Source organism: Herpailurus yagouaroundi, unplaced genomic scaffold, assembly GCF_014898765.1.
Source record: "Herpailurus yagouaroundi ecotype Mexico unplaced genomic scaffold, PumYag 159, whole genome shotgun sequence".
In the NCBI taxonomy this organism is placed as follows: Eukaryota; Metazoa; Chordata; class Mammalia; order Carnivora; family Felidae; genus Herpailurus; species Herpailurus yagouaroundi.
This window is the reverse complement of record NW_024412400.1, coordinates 50,169,714-50,192,254: the sequence shown is the minus strand read 5'-3', so window position 1 is coordinate 50,192,254 and position 22,541 is coordinate 50,169,714. Positions and strand designations below refer to the sequence as shown.

General features: G+C 41.4%; 1 protein-coding gene across 8 annotated transcripts in view; it reads left to right on the top strand.

Annotated features, from left to right (window-relative positions):
• The window catches only part of PLCH1 (phospholipase C eta 1), a 223,166-nt gene that overhangs the window by 20,956 nt on the left and 179,669 nt on the right, over positions 1-22,541 (top strand). For 7 of the 8 annotated variants that reach the window (XM_040480553.1, XM_040480555.1, XM_040480552.1 and 4 more), the window contains exon 2: positions 11,816-11,932. In XM_040480553.1, the coding sequence (XP_040336487.1) occupies positions 11,854-11,932 (79 nt within the window). In that variant the 5' untranslated portion in view covers positions 11,816-11,853. Of the gene's footprint in view, positions 1-7,316; positions 7,456-9,593; positions 9,663-11,815; positions 11,933-22,541 lie in introns of those variants that run through there. The other variant, XM_040480550.1, reaches the window with a different exon arrangement.

The following is a 22,541-nucleotide window of genomic DNA, read 5'->3' as shown; positions in this document are numbered from 1 at the left end:
AACATTTTTATGTGTACATAAAATTTCTTTATTTTTTTCTGATGTATTTCCAGAAGAGGAATTAGTGACGTGAAAGGTAGGTACTCTGTCAAGTGCTGGATACATACTATATTTTAAGCCAGCCTTTTCAAATGAAGCATCCATGGGTCTTTGGAGGGTGCATTGCAGCTCATTGCTCAACTAGCTCAGAGCATTTTCAGCTCCTGATTGCTGTAAAGAAACAAAACACACCAGGAACTTAGGGTTTAGTGGTGTCCCCTGTGAGCCTAAAAAAATGAACAAAGTGCCCTTTTATTTCTTTCCTTTCTGTACATAGTGGGGAGGGGGGCTAGCTATGGAATCAGGCTGTTTGTAGAGCCCTTTGACAACCAGTTTGGCAGTGCTTGAAAACCTGTGGGAAGTGGAGGAGGTAGCTTGTGAATGGGGGTGGGAGATGGCTACAGGACAGTGACCTGCCAGCTGAGGAGTGGAGTGGGGCCCAGGCCCTCCGTGCCTCACCCAGGGTTCTGAACTGCTTTAAAGCCATCAGTTTGGGTTTGGTCCAGAGGAAGAAGAGCTATGGCCCTCAAACCTCATCCCTGCACTGGGTAATTCTCGTAACTCAGAATTAGTGCAGAAATGCAAGAAGAGAAGCTTTCTTTGAAATCTTAGCTTTCAACTGGATTTGACTTGAATTCTGACCTTCTAGGGATGCCTGGGTACAGAAATTCCCAAATGTGTTGTCAAAGGCCATGTGGTGCTGGACAGTTTTGTGGTCTTTTCCCCTATGCCTTCCTGTTTCTTACTGTTTTGTGAATAATGCTGTCAGAGCCTATTAATTATGTCTTTTATCTCTCAGCAAGGCTTAAAGAAAATCACTTCTCCATATAAGTTAAATGCTATAGTATCTACTAATGGAAATCAACTCTGCTTTCTCCGGGCTATTTTAATTTGTAATTTTAATTTATAATTTAACTTATAAATAAAGATACAGTTTGGGATAGTAGGGAGGAGTTGCCCATAATCCTTTTTAATTCCTTTCCGACAACAGAGTTTATGCATTATATTTTGATTTTTGGCTATAGCGTTCTTCACTGTTGTTAGCAATTTGGAGAATACATGAGCTCCTCAAACAGTTTTCACATAATGGCTGGCTAGAAAATTTGGCCTTGGTGTTTCTGAACTTGGTCCAAGTAGTTCACTCAAATTTCATTGCAAAGAAACCTCCCACCATTTGATAGAGAACTGACACTTTACTCTGATCCCTTCCAATCTGTGTACTTCAAAGGCTCCCGGCTGCAGGGACAAGGTATGCATTTTTTTTTTTTTTTTTGAAGTAACATTTCATTTAGGCCTCGCCTCCTGCCGCCTGCCCTTCTTTGGCCCCTAGTGGAGTTGGATTGAGGGGTGGGAATGAGAAGAATAAGTCTTACCTATCACGAGTAACACAGCCCTAGGCTCTTTCCATAGGAAGCTGAGTGTCAGGGATGGAACACTGCTGGACAGAGGATATGGACTGGACAGCGGATTTGGTGTCAGAGGACATAGGTTTGCAACCTGTTGTTTCCTGTTAACTTCTTTGAACTCATGCTTCATGGTCCATGATTCATAGGGCTATTCTAAGTGTCAGTTTTTTTTTTTTAATGTTTATTTTTGAGAGAGAGAGAGAAAGAGAGCACAAGTTGGGGAGAGGGACAGAGAGAGGGAGACACAAGGATCTGAAGCAGGCTCCAGGCTCTGAACTGTCAGCACAGAGCCGGATGCGTGGCTTGAACTCACGAACTGGGAGATGGTGCCCTGAACTGAAGTCAGACGCTTAACTGACTGAGCAACCCAGGAGCCCCAGTGTCAGTTTTTTAAAAAAAGAGGATACAAATGGAAATATGGTATAAACCATAAAGGGATTTGCAAATAATATCCTGTTAAGAAAGAATGGGAGGAATGGGAGTAGGAACGTCAGTTTTGACGGAAGAGGGGTGTCAAAGGAGAACGGGCTGTAGTAGCAGCGGTTGCAGTAGGTAAAGAGGTAGAGGAGGCAGTCAGCATGTAGCAGACCAATCCCTCTACTTAAGGAAAACGAAGCGCAACAACGGGGAACGAGCTAGAGAGTGTTACGGTAAGCGAAATAAGCTAAGCGAGTAAGTCAACGAGAAGACAAATACCATATGATTTCACACATATGTGGAATTTAAGAACCAAAACAAATGATCAGAGAACAAAAGAGACAAAAAAACAGACTCTTAACTGTAGAGACTCTTAACTACAGAGAACAAACAGATGGTTACCAGAGGGGAGGAGGTTGGGGGATGGGTGAAATAGGTGATGGGGATGACGAGTACACTTATCTTTTTTAATAAATATATTTATTTTGGGGAGAGCACAAGCAGGGGAGGGGCAAAGAGAGGGAGACAGAGGATCTGAAGCAGGTTCTGCACTGACAGGCTAACAGCGGCGAGCCCGATGTGGGGCTCAAACTCACAAACCGCAAGATCATGACCTGAGCTGAAGTTGGACGCTTAACAGACAGCCACCCAGGAGCGCCAAGAGTATACTTCTCTTGGGGCGCCTGGGTGGCTCAGTCGGTTAAGTGTCGGACTTTGGCTCAGGTCATGATCTCACGGTCTGTGAGTTCGAGCCCCGCGTGGGGCTCTGTGCTGACCGCTCAGAGCCTGGAGCCTGTTCCAGATTCTGTGTCTCCCTCTCTCTCCGCCCCTCCCCCATTCATGCTCTGTCTCTCTCTCTCTCTCTCTCAAAAATAAATAAACGTTAAAAAACTTAAAAAAAAAAAAAAAGAAACCGAAGTTACAAAACCCTTGACTTAAAAAAAAAAAAAGTATACTTCTCTTGATGAGCCCTGAGTAATATATGAAATTGTTCAATGACTATATTGTACACCCATAGCAAATTTAACATTGTATGTTAACTACTGGAGTTAGAAAAAATTATATATGTATGTGTAAGTGTGTGTGTGTGTGTGTGTGTATGTATGTATGTATGTATAGTGTTCCCTCCACCCTGCAAAGTTCTCTCTCAAAGATTTTCTGTCTTTTGATTCCTTTAGCACAATGTTAGAACTCTGGTTTCCATGTATAAACTTGAATAATTTATCTTTTATTAAGCCATTCAAATGACTTGAATAGATTTGTAGTGTTTCATAAAACTCATGTTAAAGCACTGATATGGGTTTGCCACACATTTAAAAAATGCTGAGGTTTGGGGTGGGGCACCTGGGTAGCTCAGTCAGTTAAGCCTTACGACTCTTGATTTCTGCTCAGGTCATGATCTCACAGTGCATGAGTTTGAGCCCTGCATAGGGCTCTGTGCTGACAGTGCGGAGCCTGCTTGGGATAGTCTCTCTCCCTCTCTCTCAAAATAAACTAAAGAAAAAAAGAAGAATGATTAAAACAAGACAACCAAGAAAAACCACTAAGGGAATTCTAAAGCTAAAGAGAAAGTTTCAGGTTTTGCTGTGCTTCATACACCTTCAAAGGGTGTGAGGGGATCCTTTGCTACCAGAACAAAGGACTTAAATGCAGTGTTACCTCTAAGGAAATCCCAAGAAAATACAGAATTCTATTGTGAAACTCAGGACCAGTTAAAAACAACTTGCCCAAGGTCTGCCCTGAGTCATTGTTAGAGATGAAACTAGACTAGAGAGCTCATAACTGCCAGGTGGATTGTCTTTACATTTTGCTTTGCTGACAAGTATCACCCGTCAAGACCCTTTGGCTGCAAGTGATAGTTCAACTCCATGTGGCTTAAACAAACTAAAAAGTGGGGGGCTCATTTAACTAAAAAGTGGGGGGATGGATCCAATAGGACTTAGTTTCTTTCCATTCTTCTGGGTTGGATTACGCAGATTGTACCTTTGTAGGGACAAGATGGCTCCAGGAACTTTAGGTTTTGAGGGCTCACAACTTTAAGTCTAACAGAAAAGTTTCTTTTCTCCAACAGGTCAAACAGAAATCTATGCCTGACTCTCGGTGGTCTGAAAAGATGTGCACCTCCTGTACTGTGGCCTGGAGGGTGCAGGTCTCTGATTTAACAGGCCTAAACCACATGCCCACCTGGGTCAGGGGATAAGCTGACATGAGCTAAGTCTATGGACATAAAGGAGTTTCCTAGAGGAAAGCCAGAGGAAGGAGGGTTGGGTACGACAACCAGTAGATGCCTGCCACTCTGGAGCTTTTCCTGAGGGGACTTTAGTTCAGTTAAGTACTTGTTTGTATGAAGGATTTCTTTTTAATTTGGAGGGTGCTAAAAGCAATCCCCCTCCCCCCCTTTTTTAAATTTAAAGTCTAGTCAGTTAACGTATAGTGCAATATTGGTTTCAGGAGTAGAATTCACTGATTCGTCACTTACAACACCCAGTGCTCATCACAACACCTGCCTTCCTTACTTGGTACCCATCACCCATCTAGCCCATCCGCTACCCACCTCCCTCCATCAACCCTCAGTTTGTTCCCTATGGTTGAATCTCTTGTGGTTTGTTTCATCTCTTCTCTCCCCTCCTCCCTTCCCATGTGTTCATCTGTTTTGTTTCTTAAATTCCACATATGAGTGAAATCATATGGTATTTGTCTTTCTACAATTGACTTATTTAGCTTAGCCTAATACATTCTAGCTCCATCCATGTCATTGCATTGCAAGATTCCATTCTTTTTTTTTTTTTTTAACATTTATTTATTTTTGAGAGAGAGCATGAGCAGGGGAGGGGCATAGAGAGGGAGACACAGAATCCAAAGCAGGCTGTAGGCTCTGAGCTGTCAGCACAGAGCCTGATGTGGGGCTTGAACCCATGAGCTGTGAGATCATGACTTGAACTGAAGTTGCACATTTAACTGACTGAGCCACCCAGGTGCCCCAAGATTTCATTCTTTTTGATGGCTGAGTAATATTCCAGTGTATAGTAAAACCTTGGATTATGAGTAACTTCTGCGGGTGTTCCACAAGATGAGCAAACATTTCTTTCTTTAAAAATTTTTTTTTAACATTTATTTATTATTGAAAGACAGAGAGAGGCAGAGCATGAGCAGGGGAGGGGCAGAGAGAGAGGGAGATACAGAATCTGAAACAGGCTCCAGACTCTGAGCTGTCAGCACAGAGCCTGGCACTGGGCTCGAACTCATAAACCACGAGATCATGACCTGAGCTGAGATCATGACCTGAGCCGAAGTCAGTGCTTAACCGACTGAGCCACCCGTGCGCCCCGATGAGCAAACATTTCTAATAAATTTTAACTCAATAAACGAGTGATGTCTTGCAATACAATTTGTATGTGACGCTGGATGTCACATGGTCACAACTGAGCCAATGGTTCTTAAAATTTACTTTGATATAGAAGTGCTTTGAATTACAGGCATGTTTCCGGAATGAATTATGCTCAAAAAACCAAGGTTTATATATTTTTATATTTACCATATCTAAAAGCATTTTTAAACATCTTTGCTTTTTACTGAAAATACTTCCTGCTTTTCTTAAAGGTATCAATCCTAGGGGCACCTGGGTGGCTCAGTCGGTTGAGTGTCAGACTTCGGCTCAGGTCATGAACTCGCCGTTTGTAAGTTCGAGCCCTGTGCTGACAGCTCAGAGCCTGGAGCCTGCTTCTGACTCTGTGTCTCCCTCTCTCTCTGCCCCCACCCCTGCTTGCACTCTGTGTCTCTCTCTGTGTCTCAGAAATAAACAGTAAACAAAATTAAAAAAAAAAAAGGTGTCATGCTAGAATTTCTGTTTTCTTTGTTGGTGGTGTCCTGCTATAGTTTTCTGATGGTCCTATAGTTTGACATTGGCAGTTTTAGTCATGAACCTACAGATGAAACGGCAAAAATGAATAAATGTAGAATGATGATAAAAGATACTAATCATAAAGCAAACTTAGGAGTATTTAAACTTTGTGGATGTTTATCGGTGCCTCTGATACATGCATCCTCTCTGCATGCTTGTATGGTTTCTTTCATTTCTTATGGCTGCCTTATTTCTTATGAGTTTTTGGAATGTGGGGGTCTTTGAGTGGAGTTGATTACAACTTCTTTCTCAAGTTACATTTATCTTGTAGAAATATATTTATTGATATGGCTAGAGTAAGTTAATAAGTAAGAAAAGTAGACTACAAAACAGTAGGATCTGATTTGTGTTTTAAAAAAAGAAAATAGGCCACAGTGTCCATGGCAGCTGTCTCTGGGTGGTGAGTGATATCACTATGTATGTTTTTTGAGCTTTTCTATGTGTTTAAAGCTCTAAAAATGGATAAAAACAGTTAAAGATAAATGCATTTATACAGCATTTCCTATAACTTTACCATCCACTAAAAAAAAAAAAAATTATTAACCTTGTTCTGGAGGCAGAATCTGAAGACTGTTTTAATAACAGTTACTTCCCTATACAATCTTTCTTAGTCATTGTAAGTTATTAATTTTGTGAATCATTGCAAGGATTGGGGATCTGTATGTTCTATTAAAGAGTTCTAAATGTAACATATACATTCCATAAACCTCTTAGGAGGTGGAGTGAGCATTTTGTAAGTCCCAAAAGAAAGTTGAATCAGTTTTTAAAAAAAAATTTTTTTTTAATGTTTATTTATTTTTGAGACAGAGAGAGACAGAGCATGAACAGGGAAGGGTCAGAGAGAGAGGGAGACACAGAATCTGAAACAGGCTCCGGGCTCCGAGCTGTCAGCACAGAGCCCGATGCAGGGCTTGAACCCACGGACCACGAGATCATGACCTGGGCTGAAGTCGGACGCTCAACTGACTGAGCCACCCAGGCGCCCCAAGTTGAATCAGTTTTTAAACATCTTTTGCTTTTGCTTGAAAATCGACCAAACAATTTCAAATTGAGTACATGGTGCAGTGAAATACATCTCTGATGTAATCTAAATTGTTTTTTTTTGAAAAATCAATGAAAGTATATTTTAGTAGATATTTTCACATATCGTGTTCACAAAAATGGGACCATGAAACACTCAAGAGATCCTTGCTTTGAGACTCCTGAGGCTGGGTTTCCTGCCAGCTTTATCTAACAGCTATGCTATTCTGCAAATTATTCATCCTTTCTGGGCCTCAGATTTTTTTTCTGGCTTCAACATGAGAGGTTTATCTTAGCTGATTTCTAAGGTTTCTTTCAGTTGCTTCCCCTTGGTGAGCACTTGCTTCCCCTTGGTGAGCACTAGGCCCTGGGATCTTTTAAATCTGATCTAAACCAAGATTGAGTTTGTTGCACAACTCTCTCTTTCTCTGCCCCAGCCCTACTAACTCCATCTCCATCATCTCTAGATTTTGAAATCATTTGCTCTGATTCTAGAGGCCAGAGTGAGCCCTTTTCCTTCAGTCTTCAACAAGTAGGAATCCAGGAAATGGGGCATATAAGGAAGGCATCGTTAATGTTTACTAAGGGCCTGCAGTGTGCATTGCCCGGGTCGGGCACCCAGAGGCAGCTTACAATCTTCTATCCTTCAGCAGCAAGCAGATGCCAGGAGAGGTAAGATGTGTAAGTAATTAACCAAAGTAAGGAGGCTTATAGCCTGGAAGCCATAGGAAGTTCAATTACTGAGACGTTTGTGCTCTAGCTCAACCGTATATATTCTCTGAGCCTCTTCTTCCTAAAAACACCCACCCAGAAGAGTTTCTTCAAGGAGGAGAGATAATATACGTGAAGAATGATTTTTAGCTTTGGATGCACTTTGAAATCACCTGTGGAGTGACACCTAAGTCCCACCCCTAGAGATTCTGATATAATTGGTCTAGGGTGTGGCCTGGGATCTGGGATTCTAAGGTTTCCCAAGAGATTGATTCTAATGTGTAGTCAAGGTTGAGACCCCATGATGTCAATAAAGCCTTATCACAGGAACTGTGATAAGGTACTCAATAACTGGTACTTAGTAACTGGTGCAGCCACTCTGAAAAACAGTGTGGAGTTTCCTCAAAAATTTAAAAGCAGCATTACCCTACAGCCCAGCAATTGCACTACTAGGAAGTTATCCAAAGGATACAGCAGTGCTGATTCGAAGGGGCACATGCACCCCAATGTTTATAGCAGAGCTATCAACAATAACCAAATTATGGAAAGAGCCCAAATGTCCATCAACTGATGAATGGATAAAGAAGATGTGGTAGATATATACCATGGAATACTACTCGGTGATGAAAAGGAATGAAATCTTGCCATCTGCAACAACATGGAATGAACTGGAGGGTATTATGCTAAATTAAATAAGCCAGTCAGAAAAAGACAGATATCATGATTTCACTCATATGTGGAATTTGAGAAACTGAACAGACAACAATAGGGGAAGGGGAGGGAAGTGACGGCAAAATAAGATAAAACAGAGAAGGAGGCAAACCATAAGAGACTCTTAAATACAGAGAACAAACTGAGGGTTGATGGGGGTGGGGAAAACGGGTGATGGGCATTGAGGAGGGCACTTGTTGGGATGAACACTGGGTTTAATATGTAAGTGATGAATCACTGGAATCTACTCCTGAAGCCAAGACTATACTATGTTAGCTAACTTGAAAATTAAAAAAAAAATTTTTTTTTTGGTACGTAGTAGGTACTCAATAACTGGTAGCTAGGATTATGGCAGTTCAGTGCCTGAGAGAGTTTCAGGTAAATTGGAGGGGGAGGTCCTGGGGGGTATTTCAGGAAGGCAGTGGTTTTTTTAACCAGCCCTTAAAGAAAAGGGCAATGGTTATAGTGCGAGTAAAAAGATCAAGTTGGAAAGGTGGGTATGTAGAGGACTGGTGATCAAATACCTCTATTACATACATCTGTGGGAATTTGTATTTCTGTCCTCAAAGAGTTGAAGGTCTCAGTCCTCACTGAATGTATCTGAGGATGTTACCTATATTCATTTTATATTGCTGTATGATAAATTACCCAAATCTTAGTGTCTTAAGGCAACAATAATTATAAGCTTTCATTGTTATTGTGGGTCAGAAATATAGATGAGGTACAGAGGAGATGGCTTGTCTCTGTACCTCTGTCTCTGGGGCTTCATCTAGAATACTTGAAGGCTGGGGTTAGAATGATCAATAGATTCATTGATGTTGGCTGTTGGCTGAGGGCCTAGCTGGTGCTGTCAGTTGGAACACTCATATCTGGGCTTCCTTACAACATGGTGCCTTGGTTCTCAGGGTGAACATTCTGAGAGCCAAGGCAGAAGCTGTATCCTTTTTATGATGTAGTTTTGGAACCAATTACACAGCATCAATTACAGCTGAGTTTGCTAGAAATGAATCACTGAATGCAGGTTGTATTCAAAGGAAGGCGAATTAGATTCTACCATTTGAAGAGAGGGAGAAATGTACAAGAATTTATCGGACATATTTTAAAACCACCAAAAAATTAATTTAAAAAAATAAAAAAATTTTAAACCACTGCATTACATGACAGTCTAGTTCTTTATAGCCTGTTATGGCTAGAATCTTGGGTTTGGAATCTGAAGATATGATTTCAAATCCCACCGCCACCTTTTCCTAGCAGCATGGGTGAACCACTTATGCTAACACCCTCTTCTTTCCTTCTTTCATCTGGTTAAGAGGACGCCAAGTGAGAGTCAGGTATGTGCATGTGTTTTGCTAACTATATACAAATGCACATTGTTCTTTCACCTTCAGATGCCTCTAAACTTCCTTGGATTGAGAACGAATAGGGCAAAAGAATGACACAGGAAACCACAAAATCAAGTGAGTAAGGAAAAATGAGCATCAATACAGACAGGGTTCTCTTTAATTCCATGTACCTCAAAATATTTCTAATATGAATAAACAATACATTTTTTTAAGAAAATGGGTACTACTGATAATCCCAAAAGTTATTTCCAGTTCTTTCAAAATGGTATTATTAAAATATAGATGTCTTTGGGGGCACCTGGGTGGCTTAGTTGGTTAAGCATCTGACTCTTGATTTAGGCTCAGGTCATGATCTCACTGTTCATGGGTTCGAGCCCTGCATCAGGCTCTGTGCTGATGGTGCAGAGTTTGCTTAGGATCCTGTCTCTCCCCCTCTCTCTTTGTCCCTCCCCTGTTTGTGCTCTCTCTCTCAAAATAAATAAATAAATTTAAATAAAATTTCATGTATGTATTGTATATATACATACATATGTAAATACATAGGAAAAGAACTGGAATGATACACACCAAACAAAGGTGTTCATTCCAAGAGAGGGATGTGGAATGAGGGAAGCGGGGTTTTTTTAATTTTGAAAAATTTTTGATGAATTCGTGTTGACATTAAAAAATTAATAAATGTATACAAACACATTATTTATATAACTAAAGTATTTATTTAATGCTTATTTTGAGAGAGTGAGCATGTGAGTGGAGGAGGGGCAAAGGGAGAGCAAGAGAGAATCCCAAGCAGGCTCCACACTATCAGCACAGAGCCCGATGTGGGCTCTCACACAAATCGTGAGATCATGACCTGAGCTGAAATCGAAAGTCAGACGGTTAACCAACTGTGCTATCCAGGCACCCCTAAAAATAGTTTTTAAGAGGAGAGCTCTTTGTAGTATTCACTTGGATTGGAGGAGGACATTGTCTCCAATAATCAGTTGTTTTCTGTCATATTTTACAATGGGATCCACAGGTGGTTTTAACTTGGAGTGGTGGGGCTCATCTTCAGCCTGAGGGAGTAGGGGCGGCAGGCAGCCAGACTTAGCCAGGTGGGGATAAGGCAGGAAGTAGGCGTTGAGGCATGGAGCCGGAAGAAAGGTAGGATAGGTAGGAGTCAGATAAGATTGCTGTTAGAGAGGGTTAAGAATGGGCCTTTGAGCCAAGGAGAAGTTTTAGGGACTTTCACCAGTTGTTCCATTGATGAATAGACAAAGCTCTGATGATTTATTTTTTTCACTGGGTGGCTGACTTCATCCTGGAGTATCTTTACAAAACTCTAGATTGTTCTACTAGGACAGATAACAAATTGTTTCCCACCTGTGGGTTTTCCTTCATGCCAGCCCTGCTTGGTGTTGCCTGGCCTTATTCCGTGACCAGAAAAGAAGCTGGAATTCTGAAAAGTTGCTTTAGCCAAATCCTGTGAACAAAGGGGGCCTTGTTCAGGGTTATGCACATCAGCTTTTGGAGGAGTTTAATTCATCAGCTCAAATCTCTGCTTTTCAAGCCCTTGCTCTAGTTAGCATTGTGTTTCTCTGTGGAGGGGAAAGCCTCACGTGGGGGCAGGCAACACTGCTTGTTCACCCTGCTTGAGGCCTGCGCCCAGCTCTACTTACACCAATAAGTTCAGTGTGGGTTGATCCAGACCTTAATGGTACTGAACGGACCACCAGTGAATCCAAAAGGAGGCAGGCTTTGTTACTGTGTTTAGCTTATCCATTGCTCCATGGACACTGTTAATTTCTAAGATTTCTGTGGATTGATTGCATAGTCTACCAGAGTGGTACTGACACAAAATTCATCAACTGGTAATGACAGTCACCCTCCTGTTACTCACCTCCCTCCTGCAGATGAAATTTCCTGAGACGTTACCAGCATTGGCTGGGTTGAGTCCTGGTCAAATATGGGCAAGGCCTAGAGCCCATAAACTAGTCCTGAAACTTATTCCCGAATGGTAGATTTATTTTCCCTTGAGACAGCAATAACTTTGCGCCCTGAAAAGTGCTATTTGAAAAAGCTACCGTTTTCGTGCATTAAATGATGTTCTACCCTCTGGGAAGGCTTGTGGGAAATTTCTCAGGACGTACGGGACTCTGCTTCCATGTGTGGAGAAGTTGTGTGCTGCATGGGTTGCCTCATAATGCTGGGTAACTGATGCATTGTGTTACCGGGGTGAGCGTGTGGCTGCCATTTTCTTCATTTTTGTCTCATTCTGTTTCCCTTGACAGCAATTTGGTTTTGATGCTGTGCCAGAAATCTTCTGACAATGAGCTACTGGAACTTGGAGAAAAGAAACTGTGTGCAGTACCGCAGGCATTTTCTGGTGGACAACAGTGTGTTTCACGGTGAGCTGCCTTTTATGTTTATGGAGTTGGATCTTGTATTTTGTTTCCGACAGCACTTTTATTCTAGCACTCTGGATGCAAATATGGCGTCATTGTTGGGTTGAATCAAGAGCTTGAGTTAACTTGTTGATGGATGATTTGCCTGAGAAGCCCCAGTGGACTTACTCCCTATAGGTGTAAGCAATGTGCCCATCTCAATAACCATAATGCTGTTATCATTTTTTTCTTTACACATTAGTTCATATCAGTGCCTTTCCTCTTTTATGCTGCCAACTCCAGTAATACCTCTTTCTGATGTTTGAAATTCTGGGAGGCTAGACACATAGTAAGTGTTCAGTTAACATATGTGGATCACCAGTCCGTGCTCCTTACCAGCGTGGTATGTGTCACACTCTGAGGCCACCTATAAAAATAGAACAGAGCCATTCACAGCACTTGCCTATGAGGATCAGGATTACTGCAGCCACAAATCAGAGAGTAATCAATATTAGTCACTTTCCTGGCAAACTAAGATGAATTGCCTTTACCCTGCTGGTGCGTTTGTTTTGGAATATATAGTCAGGGATAAGCTCTGTCAATCCTGCTATCAGGATACCCTTGAGGGAAATTTATTTAAGAGTCAAAGATTTCCATGTTGCCAGTATTTTGGGAGTAATCTTGATCAAAAGCCAGGGGCATCGTAGAGGGTAGAGAGAAATTTCCCAGGGATCAGAATGCTGTTTGTATAACATCCTGTAATCTAGGTTGCCTTCAACTTACCAAGTTTAGTTTTTCTTCCCCTACTTGATGACAGACTTATGCTTTTTTATTGCTTTCAGTTTAAGATAAACTTAGCTTACTTACTTCAGAGGTTATTAAAGTACTTCGGAGGTTACAATGCTTGTTTCACATTTATTATGCTACCTTACTATAGGACTTTATGAGGTAAGTAGTACTTTATCTTACATGTCAAGAAAGAGATGAAATGACTGGCCCAAGTTGATCTAGTTAATTATTAGCAAGGTCAGAAGTAAAATTCCTGCCTCCACCTTTCCAGACCGGCTCTCCTGGCCTTGCAGTGGTGAATGCAGGGCCCTTAGCAAAGGAGACAGAGGAGCTGTGACCTTATACCATGACTGGGACACTGAGTTCTGCTTTGTTTTTCTGTGACCTTCATCTAAGGGTTCTGTTCACTGCTTCAGCATTTGCTGTGGGGTATTTTCTGTCACAATTTTCTTACTGGTAATAATAAAAAAAAAAGAATAAATATGATAACTGAAGCAACACAACAGAACTAGCTTTATTTTTTCAAGTTTTATTTTGTGCCCGATTTAGACAAAGTTTAGAGTTAAATGCCGCCAGATAGTATTTTAGAATGCCTTTGTCCAGAGATCTCAAAGGCTGTAACAATTTAAAACAATTTTCTATGTATTTTTATAGTTGTATTACCACTTCGTGTATTACTGTATTGCAGATACTTACTGAGGGCTTGATGAACATGGTCATACTTAATTCTTCGGACAACTTTGTAATAATTATTATTCATCCCATTTTATAACTAGGAAACAGGCTTGGGGAAAATTGTGAAGTGGTGATCTTTCAAACTCTGATCTTTTTAACTCCAAAACACCATTATTTCTTTTCTTCCAGGCTGCAGTCTCCATTTCAGTAGAGAAATTAGCACTCAGAGGCTTAAGTTCCATTCAGCAGTATCTGCTCTGCTATTAACTAGCGCTGTGATGATCTGGGGCAAATGATATAATCCTTCAAGATTTCCCTTCTGTCCCCTGTGAAATGAACATGCTGGTCTTGATTTTCAGTTTCTTTCTAGTTCTAATATTTGGGATTCTACTGAAGTATTTCTGAGAATAAAAAAAACATTGCTGTATTTTGTGAGCTACCTTTCCCACTAAACATGAGATACACAAGGGGGCAGTAGAATACTTAAAATAAGAATTGGTTCCTTACATTTAAGAATTCCTCTTTTGAAAGGATTTAGGGATCTTAGATCTACCCAAGATTAAAAGGATTAAGGCCAGTTAGAATTATGATTCTCTTCATTTATAATAAAGCAGTAGCTTTAAGTGTTTCTGATAGTGTAAAGTATCATTTTGGATTTCTCTGCGTGAGTATATTTATCAGGAAAGAATGATGCCTCTACTCTTCCTCTTTACCTCTGTGAACATGAATATCTGTTAAGACATGAACTTCTTTAACTTAATGGAGAGTTGTGAGGAGTTTTTGTATATTTTAAGCCAAGGGACCACTAATGATAGTATCTTTGTAGAGGATTTCAGAACATCTCTGAGAGAAGAGAAATGGCAGGACATGTTGAGTCAGAAATACCAGACTTCTTTTGGAAGGGGCTTCTGGAATATGGGATGAGTAGTTGGATGCTTTTTGCTTAATAGCTTGGCTTCACATGGTCTATGTTGATAGTTCTCCTCACGTAACCAAATCATTCAAAACAAAAGGAAACAAAATCTCTTCCATTATAAACAGAAAAGAACCACTTCCTCTGCAAGATACTCGACTTCTAGACTGTATAGACTTGGCTGTGCAAATTGTGCTGGCCAGACACTTTACATGGTGATTTACATGGTGGTCAGGAGAAAAAAAGAGCTACATTAGAATGAGAACTATATGAGCTACAATGCTCAACAAAAGTAAAAATAAAAAGTGTAACATTCGTATACTGCTTCACAGTTCATAAAGCATATTCATAGTCTCATTTTCTGAGTATGGAGGTAGTATGTTCTCATTGGAAACAATTTGGAAGGTTACCTACAATCCCACCGCCCAAAGAGAAACACTGTTAATAGTCTGTCCAGTGTTTTATCTTCTCTTTTTTCTGCAACAATCCTGATGATAGGAATGAATATCTGGAAAAGTTAGGAAATGGTGTATATTGGCTGACAAAAATGACCTGGTTGAACTGACATAATTGTATGTTCAGTGATGAGAGGGGTCCTGATAGGAATTATAAAAAGCTGTTTTTGTATTTCTCACTCATCTGTCCTTTGCCCAGATTTCTAGGGAATCTACTGAATCTAAAGGGTTTGTATACCTATTAAAGATGCCCCAGTAGCTGAGGTTTTTCTGTACTTGGCTTTTATGCACCTGATGTTTGAAATAGAAACAAAACAAAACAAAACTTGGCAAAGAATGATTTGTGTAATATGAATCTTATTTCTTTCTAATTTAAAAAATTAAAAATTTTTTAATTTAAAAAATTAAAATTTTTAAAATTTTTTTAACGTTTATTTATCTTTGAGACAGAGAGAGACAGAGCATGAACGGGGGAGGGTCAGAGACAGGGAGACACAGAATCCGAAACAGGCTCCAGGCTCCGAGCTGTCAGCACAGAGCCCGTCGCAGGGCTCGAACTCACGGACCGCGAGATCACGCCCTGAGCCGAAGTCGGACGCCTAACTGACTGAGCCACCCAGGCGCCCCTAAAAAATTTTTAATTTAAAAAATTAAAGAATAATTTTAATTCTTGAGAGAGACCAGCATGAGTGGGGGGTGGGGGGTGAGTAGACTGAGAGAGGGACACAGAATCCAAAGCAGGCTCCAGGCTCTGAGCTGTCAGCACAGAGCCCTATGTGGGCCTCCAACTCACCAGTCGCGAGATCATGACCTGAGCCGAAGTCAGATGCTCAACTGATGGAGCCGCCCAGGCATCCCTGTATGAATTTGATTTTAATAGGTTCTAGTTTCATGAATTATTCTTATTTGAAAATTACCCTCTCAGCTGTTTCTCTTGGTTGCAACGAATTATAGCTTTTTTTTTTTTTCCCCCTGACCTGGGACAGATTCTTAAACCAATAATCAGTGTATTCGCAATTAATATATATAATTTTTATGCACATAAGTTTTTTCCCACACATTTGAGTTCCTTAATAGAATAAATTTAGAGGTGACTTAACTTTTGTTTTCATGAACTGCTAATTATAATTGTGATGTTGGAAAGAATTATTAATTGCTTTCATTTTAGTTATCATGTCACCCCAACTTATAATGAATGAAGTTTATTTCTGTTGCGATCATGTTTTATGAATGTTTCTGAATGATCATCACAAATCTAGAGTAGAAAGGTTTTTTTTTTTTTTTAAGTTTCTTTATTTCTGAGAGAGAGAGAGAGAGAGAGAGAGAGAGCGCGCGCGCGCGCATGAGCGGGGGAGGAGCAGAGAGAGGGAGACACAGAATCCAAAGCAGGCTCCAGGCTCTGAGCTGTCAGCACAGAGCCTGATGTGGGGCTCAAACTCGCGAACTGTGAGATCATGACCTGAACCGAAGTCGGACGCTCAACCCACTGAGCCACCCAGGTGCCCTTAGAGTAGGAACGTTTTAAACCGAATTATGAGTCGTCTTCCTACCTAGATAAAGTGAAGAATAGTTCTCTTATTAAATGTGGAATATGTCTTTTCAAAAATTGCTCTCTATGTACTTTTACTTTGCCTCAAGAAACCTTCTAATACAACTAATTAATTTAATTAATTTAATGAATTAATTTTATCTATTATTAATTTTATCATTAATTTAATGTTTATCTAACCTCCCTTCCTGGCCAGAGGCCTACTCAGTAAATTTAGAAACTTAACTACCAGTTTATGAAAGAAAGTAAGCTGGGATGGGATCCTGGAGATTAGCTCTGTTTCCAGTTTCACTACCAACTTGTGTTGCGTTTGTCACCTAGGGGATCCTCACTTTCTCTCTCTTTCTAAAATGAGGGTTTTGCCAGATTCCAAAGTTCCCTCTAGCAGTAATGCTTGAGGTCTGCGTAGTCAGACATCAGAAAGTGTGTATGGTGAATGAGAGCATCCTATAGGCCAGGATGTGGGAAGGAAAGTCTGGCAAGATACTGATTAAGAGGAGGTAAGAATCTCTTTTGACTGCTAACTCTGTAGTTAGCTTTGTACTGGCAGAAACTTACATTTCCCTTCAGGGAGAATGGATGTGTGTGCATGTGTGTGTGTGCACGTGCTGGGCTCATGGGTTCCTCCTAACCATGGAGAGACCAGTACTTAGGACAGATAAGCAAGCTTTCAGGAAAGACATCATTATATTAAAAAAAGAAGAGTGGAGAAGTTCCCTCCCCCTACACTGGCATTCCATCTTTTCTGGAAAAAGAAGGAAGAATGCCAGATCCTACCTGCTGTATATGAAAGGAGAATGAAATTATGCAGAAGTGAATTAGGGTTCTCATTAATTAGGCCATTTTATTAACAAGTTATGGCTTCAGCAGCCTGCCTGCTTTAGGGAAGTGGGGACATCACTAGATTTTATATTAGTGTCATTACTGAGCTAAAGCCTAGCTTTTCCATCCGAGGATTGTATAAACATGTTCTAGGTCCAGAAAATACCAGTGCACATAGAATTACTATTAATGCAGTGACAGTCAAGATTTTGTGAGCATCATTAAAATCGAAAGTATTATCTCTTGGAGGCACCTGGCTGGCTCCGTTGGTAGAGCATGTGACTCTTGATCTTGGGGTCATGAGTTTGAGCCCCACGTTGGGCACAGAGATTACTTAAAAAAAGAAGTATTGTCTCTTGGAGACTTACACTGCATGCAAAAAATATCAAACACAAGTTGAGAGAAAGGGTGGGAATAACGAAGATTGGCCAAATGGGAGAAAATGTATTGAGTTCTAAATTTTATAAATTGCAATAGAAGTAGTTCTGGAAGTAGATCCTCTTTAGCCCTCTCCTCAAGTCTCCCCTTCCCCTCCCTCACCCCCTGTCCCCAAAGGATCTGCCATTATGGCAGAAAGCATCGAATGAAGCATTCTTTCAGGTGTATGATGTTCTGGTGCACCTTGCAAATATGCCAGAGGCAGTGAAGGCTTAGGCAAAGGCAGGCATGGCTTGCCTTATAGGGGCCTTGCATAGGGTCATGGCACCCTGTAGGGCCAGCCCTCCAGCTGGGTCACTTTGGGTGAGTTGTTCCCTGTGGGATAGACTTTCCATGCCAGCAAAATGCTGTGATTTAGGACAAATGACTTCTAAATGTGTAAGTGCTTGGTTTAAAAAGATTTTTTTTTAATGTTTATTTATTTTTGAAAGAGAGGCAGACTGCAAGCGGGGGAGGGGCAGGGAGAGAGGGAGACACAGAATCCAAAGCAGGCTCCAGGCTCTGGGCTGTCAGCACAGAGCCCAACGCGGGGCTTGAACCCATAACTGTGAGATGATGACCTGAGCCGAAGTCAGATGCTTAACCAACTGAGCCACCCAGGCGCCCCAGTGCTTGGTTTTTTAAAAAAAGTATTTTATTTTTGGGGCACCTGGTTGGCTCAGTCGATTAAGCGTCTGACTAGTTTTGGCTCAGGTCATGATCTCATGAGCCCTGCATTGGGCTCTGTGCTGAGAGCGAGAGCTTGCTTGGGATTCTCTCTCTCCCTCTCTCTTTGCCCCTCCCCCACTCATGTCATCTCTGTCTCTCTCAAAAATAAATAAACTTAAAAGTTTTTGTTTTATTTTATTTTTAACCTCTCCTCATCCCACTTTCAAACAGAGGTTAATTGGAGAATTTGCTGTGAATTAACTGACCAAATTGATTTATGCACTTTCCTCCTTCTGTGGTCTGAGACAGATCACAGCCAGCCTTACGAAAGTGGATACTTATATATTAGTTATAACACAAAGGAAATAACCTTTAATATGAGCTGGTATGAAACAGACTTACTCTATAGCTTTTTGGAAACGTGATATTTCTTCATTTCCTAGACTTATAGAAAATAAATTCTCAATGAAAACCTCAATGAAATGCTATTTATTTTATATTTTAAAATTGCAAGTTAATTTCTTTTTTTATCTTCCTCCACGATGGGCATTTCATCTGTAGCTGGTTTCTTGAGTATTCTAAAGTTAGTGTAGCATTTACAAGAAATTATTTAATCTTTCCCCAATTAAAGTTTTTAAAAGTACTCTTTGCAACATCTTGGGCAGGTTCTATTACTTTCTTGGCTATTTTTTGATTACCGAGGGTCTGATCTAATTTAAAACATTAATCTCAAACTCCTTTAAGCCCCATCTCCTCCCTGACTCCCAGCACAGGCTTGAGCTGCCTGTTGGGGGCTGATGGTGGGGGTTCATGTGGCTCTACTGTACTTCTTCCCCTTGAAGAGGAATTCGGACTTTCCTCCTCAGGTTTTGGTACAAGGAAGAGAGATGGGGAAGCAAAGTTCTTCAAGCCCACACCTGGGCACCTGTTTGTATGTCCATGGTGGCGAGGTGATCAAGACCTGCTCTGGGTCCATCTCCGTGGACGTTTAATTTCACTTGGCCCCTCACCAGGGACTCTTCAGAGAGGGCCTGCTGTCTCCCTCCAGCCCCCCTCATTCTCTGTTCCTAATTGCTTCTGGCTGAGGCATGGCTTCCCTTCCCCTGAGGACACTTGGGCAACTGTCCGGCCCTACTTGTCTCTTATCTCCATGTTTCTTCATGAGGAGTTGTGTGCAGACTGCTGTGGGCTTTGGAGGATGGGAAGGGGTATACAGCCGCTGTCTGCTCTTCCCAGCCTTACTGCCTGTTGTCTGTTTTGTCTCTTCTCACACTGTTATAGGGGTGAGTCCCACAAGGCTGAAGAAACCTCTGAAACATTCTTTGCTGGCTCTTCCCCTTCTTGTCTCTGGCAGTGAGGGGTGCTTCCTCTGATTTCACTCCTCAGAGTGCTGTCCTGCCCTTCAGGCTCTAGGCTGTACACATAATAGGGGATCAGGTAATGTGACTTTGATTGGGTGGAATCCTATCCCCCTAACCCCTGACAGTTTCCTCTGACCTCTCCAGAGCCACTCTGATTCTTGTCCACACCAGCTCGAATTAGGGTGACTTCATTTCCCCAAAGGTACTGGTGGTTTTCATTGTGCTTGCTTTGCTCAAGTTTAGGTAGCTGGATTGATCAGAACCAAGCAGTGATCTGGATTTACAAAAATCCACGCTGAGATGTCTCAGCCTCTTTTCCCCATTTGGGAATCTAATGGGGAGATTTTCCTGGGTAATCACAGTGATCTCTTTCTTGTCATGCTTTCTATGTCGAGGCCACTCACATTCTGTAATGACAGAGGGGATGAAAAGATCTGAGTCGAGTGCAAAATGGCAAACTGAAGGTCTGGATATTTGGGAAGCCTAGGTTGGTGAGAAGTAACAATGTTCAGTCTTTGAAGCGTTAGCTTCAGCTGCTAGGAGCCACAAGCCTGTTGCAGTTAAGTGAGATCCGTGGCGGGCCTTTCCTGTTGGACCTTCGAGTTCCTTCTCTTAAACCATGGCCATTGGCTGTCCAACCAAGCAGAAAGGCCCGTGATTGTTTTACTCCTTTATGCTTGGGAGTACCAATTTTCTGATTACTAAATTAGAAAGAAGAAATAACATGTCTAATAAACAGTCACCGTTTCCTTCAGATTTGCAGACTTCTCACATTGTAAATGGCTGCTCATGAGAATTATTTCCCCTTAGACCTGTGTTACAAATTTAAGCCTTTGTTCTTTAAGCTGCATTTCCATAATTATAATTAATTTTCCCCTGCTCTCTCATTTTCCCAATTGTCTTTTCCTCCTCTGTGTCTAATGTATGCACAGAGATTGATGGGAGGATGAAATGTCTTTCCGTGAGTAGATTCAGGGTTGTTTCAGGGCAACGTAATTATTTAATTTAGTTGCACAAAAGATCCAGGTTTTTTTTTTTTTTTCTTGGACCACAGTAATAATTATTAGTGATTGCATTTGTAGTCACAATACCTTTCTATTTTGCAGCTATCAAAACAGAGGTTAAAAATTGCAGTTTGGGGACACCTGGGTGGCTCAGTCAGTTGAGCGGCCAACTCTTGATTTCAACTCAGGTCATGTTCCCAGGGTCGTGGGATCAAGCCCCACATCAGGTTCCGTGCTGAACTTGGAGCCTGCTTGAGATTTTCTCTGTCTCTCTCTCTCCCTCTCTGCCCCTCTGCCACGCTCTCTCGCTCACCCTAAAATAATAAAATAAATAAAAAATTGTAGTTTGTTCTTTTGTTTTGTGTAAATGAAAAGTCATCCCAATAGACCTTTGATACTTTATGTATTACCTTAGGGCTCATTTCGCTCCGCAAGCATGTCTGAGGTTGTTACAAGTGCAAACTCTTGGTGTCAAAGGAGATTCAGATCTCATATTTAAGGCTCGCGGCCTCGTGTGGAGTGGTTTCACTCTTCCGCAGCTTCAGCTCCCGTCCACACGCTGGTAACTCCCAACGGCGCACCCTGGTTTAGACTGCCCTTCGGTGCTCCCTACCCAGATGTCCACCCTCTCAGTTGGCACTCTGCTGATGCCGTCCGGATCCTCAGACTCACGTCTGCAGCAGAACTCCACGGTCCCGCTGGTACCGGTTGGCCTCGCCAGCCTCAACTTGCTCTTCCCCTCCTTCATTATGCCCTGGCTGTGTGGCCTTTTGCATTCCATGCTCACAAAACTCACTCCTTCACTTGTCCAGCTTTCAACTCCTCCTTCAGATCCCGGAGTAAAGGTCCTTTCTGCAGAGAAGCCTTTTCTGACTTCCCAGACTAGGTCAGGCTCCTGTTTTAGGCTCTCCTGTCGCCCTGCACTGCTGACTCACTGTGTTATCCCTGTGGTAATACAATAGTTTCATGAAAACCAGTTTAATTTCTGTCCGCCCCATTCCTTCTAAGTTCCAGGAGAATAGAGACTTTTCTGACTTCTATCTCTGGTACGTTGTACAGTACGTTGCATACATTATAGTAGGTGCTCAGTAAAATACTGCAGAGTGAATTCACTCAAGAGGGGAGATAAGAACCACCTACTGTTTCATTATTTTTGCACTCTGAGCTAAGCTTTTAATCTTTGTGCTGTGGAATGCATCAGTTCTCTGGCTGCAGACCCTCTTCTTTCCTTCACTCATGCTTTTGCCTTAGAAAACAAAGCAATACCCATAAACCATTCCTTCCTGAGACTGAGAAGGAAAAGGCCACTTCTGCTGAGAATCCGAGTGTGCTTTAGAAGAGATTATTACAGATGTGTAATGGCTTGAAGTGGAAAAGGACAAACCCATTTCTTTAAAAGAATTTTAGACTTTCTGAATTCATTTAAGACTACCCTCCAGAATTTCCATGTTGGTCATATGTGTGTTTATTTTATTCAACTCTGAATATGGAGGTTTCACTCATTAAAATAACACTATCAGTAAAACCTGTTTAATTGCGGTATTTTGCATACTGTTAACATTCTCTGCTTCTTGTGTCTGAAAAATGTTCATTCCACAGAAGTGAGTGTTGTCTGTGGGCTAATTCTTACCCCAGAGAGCATAGAACAGACCTGCACCAAAACAAAAGCACCAGTTTTCTCTGTAAAAGAGGAGGATAGGAGGCCTGGGGGTACATGAGAAGAATAATCAAACAGAACAGGATTTCTTTAAAACTTTAGCAGATGCACTTTATTTCAGATTTACAAACAAGAAGAATGGTCAGCACCTAGGTCTTTCATCTAAGAATCTCAAGCAATATAAGACTATAATTCTGACTACCAAGTAGCAAAGTCACTCAGATATAACACTGACCTGAGTAAGATAAATGCAGAGTTTGTGAAAACATTTTTTGTCCAATTTTGTTTTGCCTATTTTATAACTGGGTCAGAATATGTGACA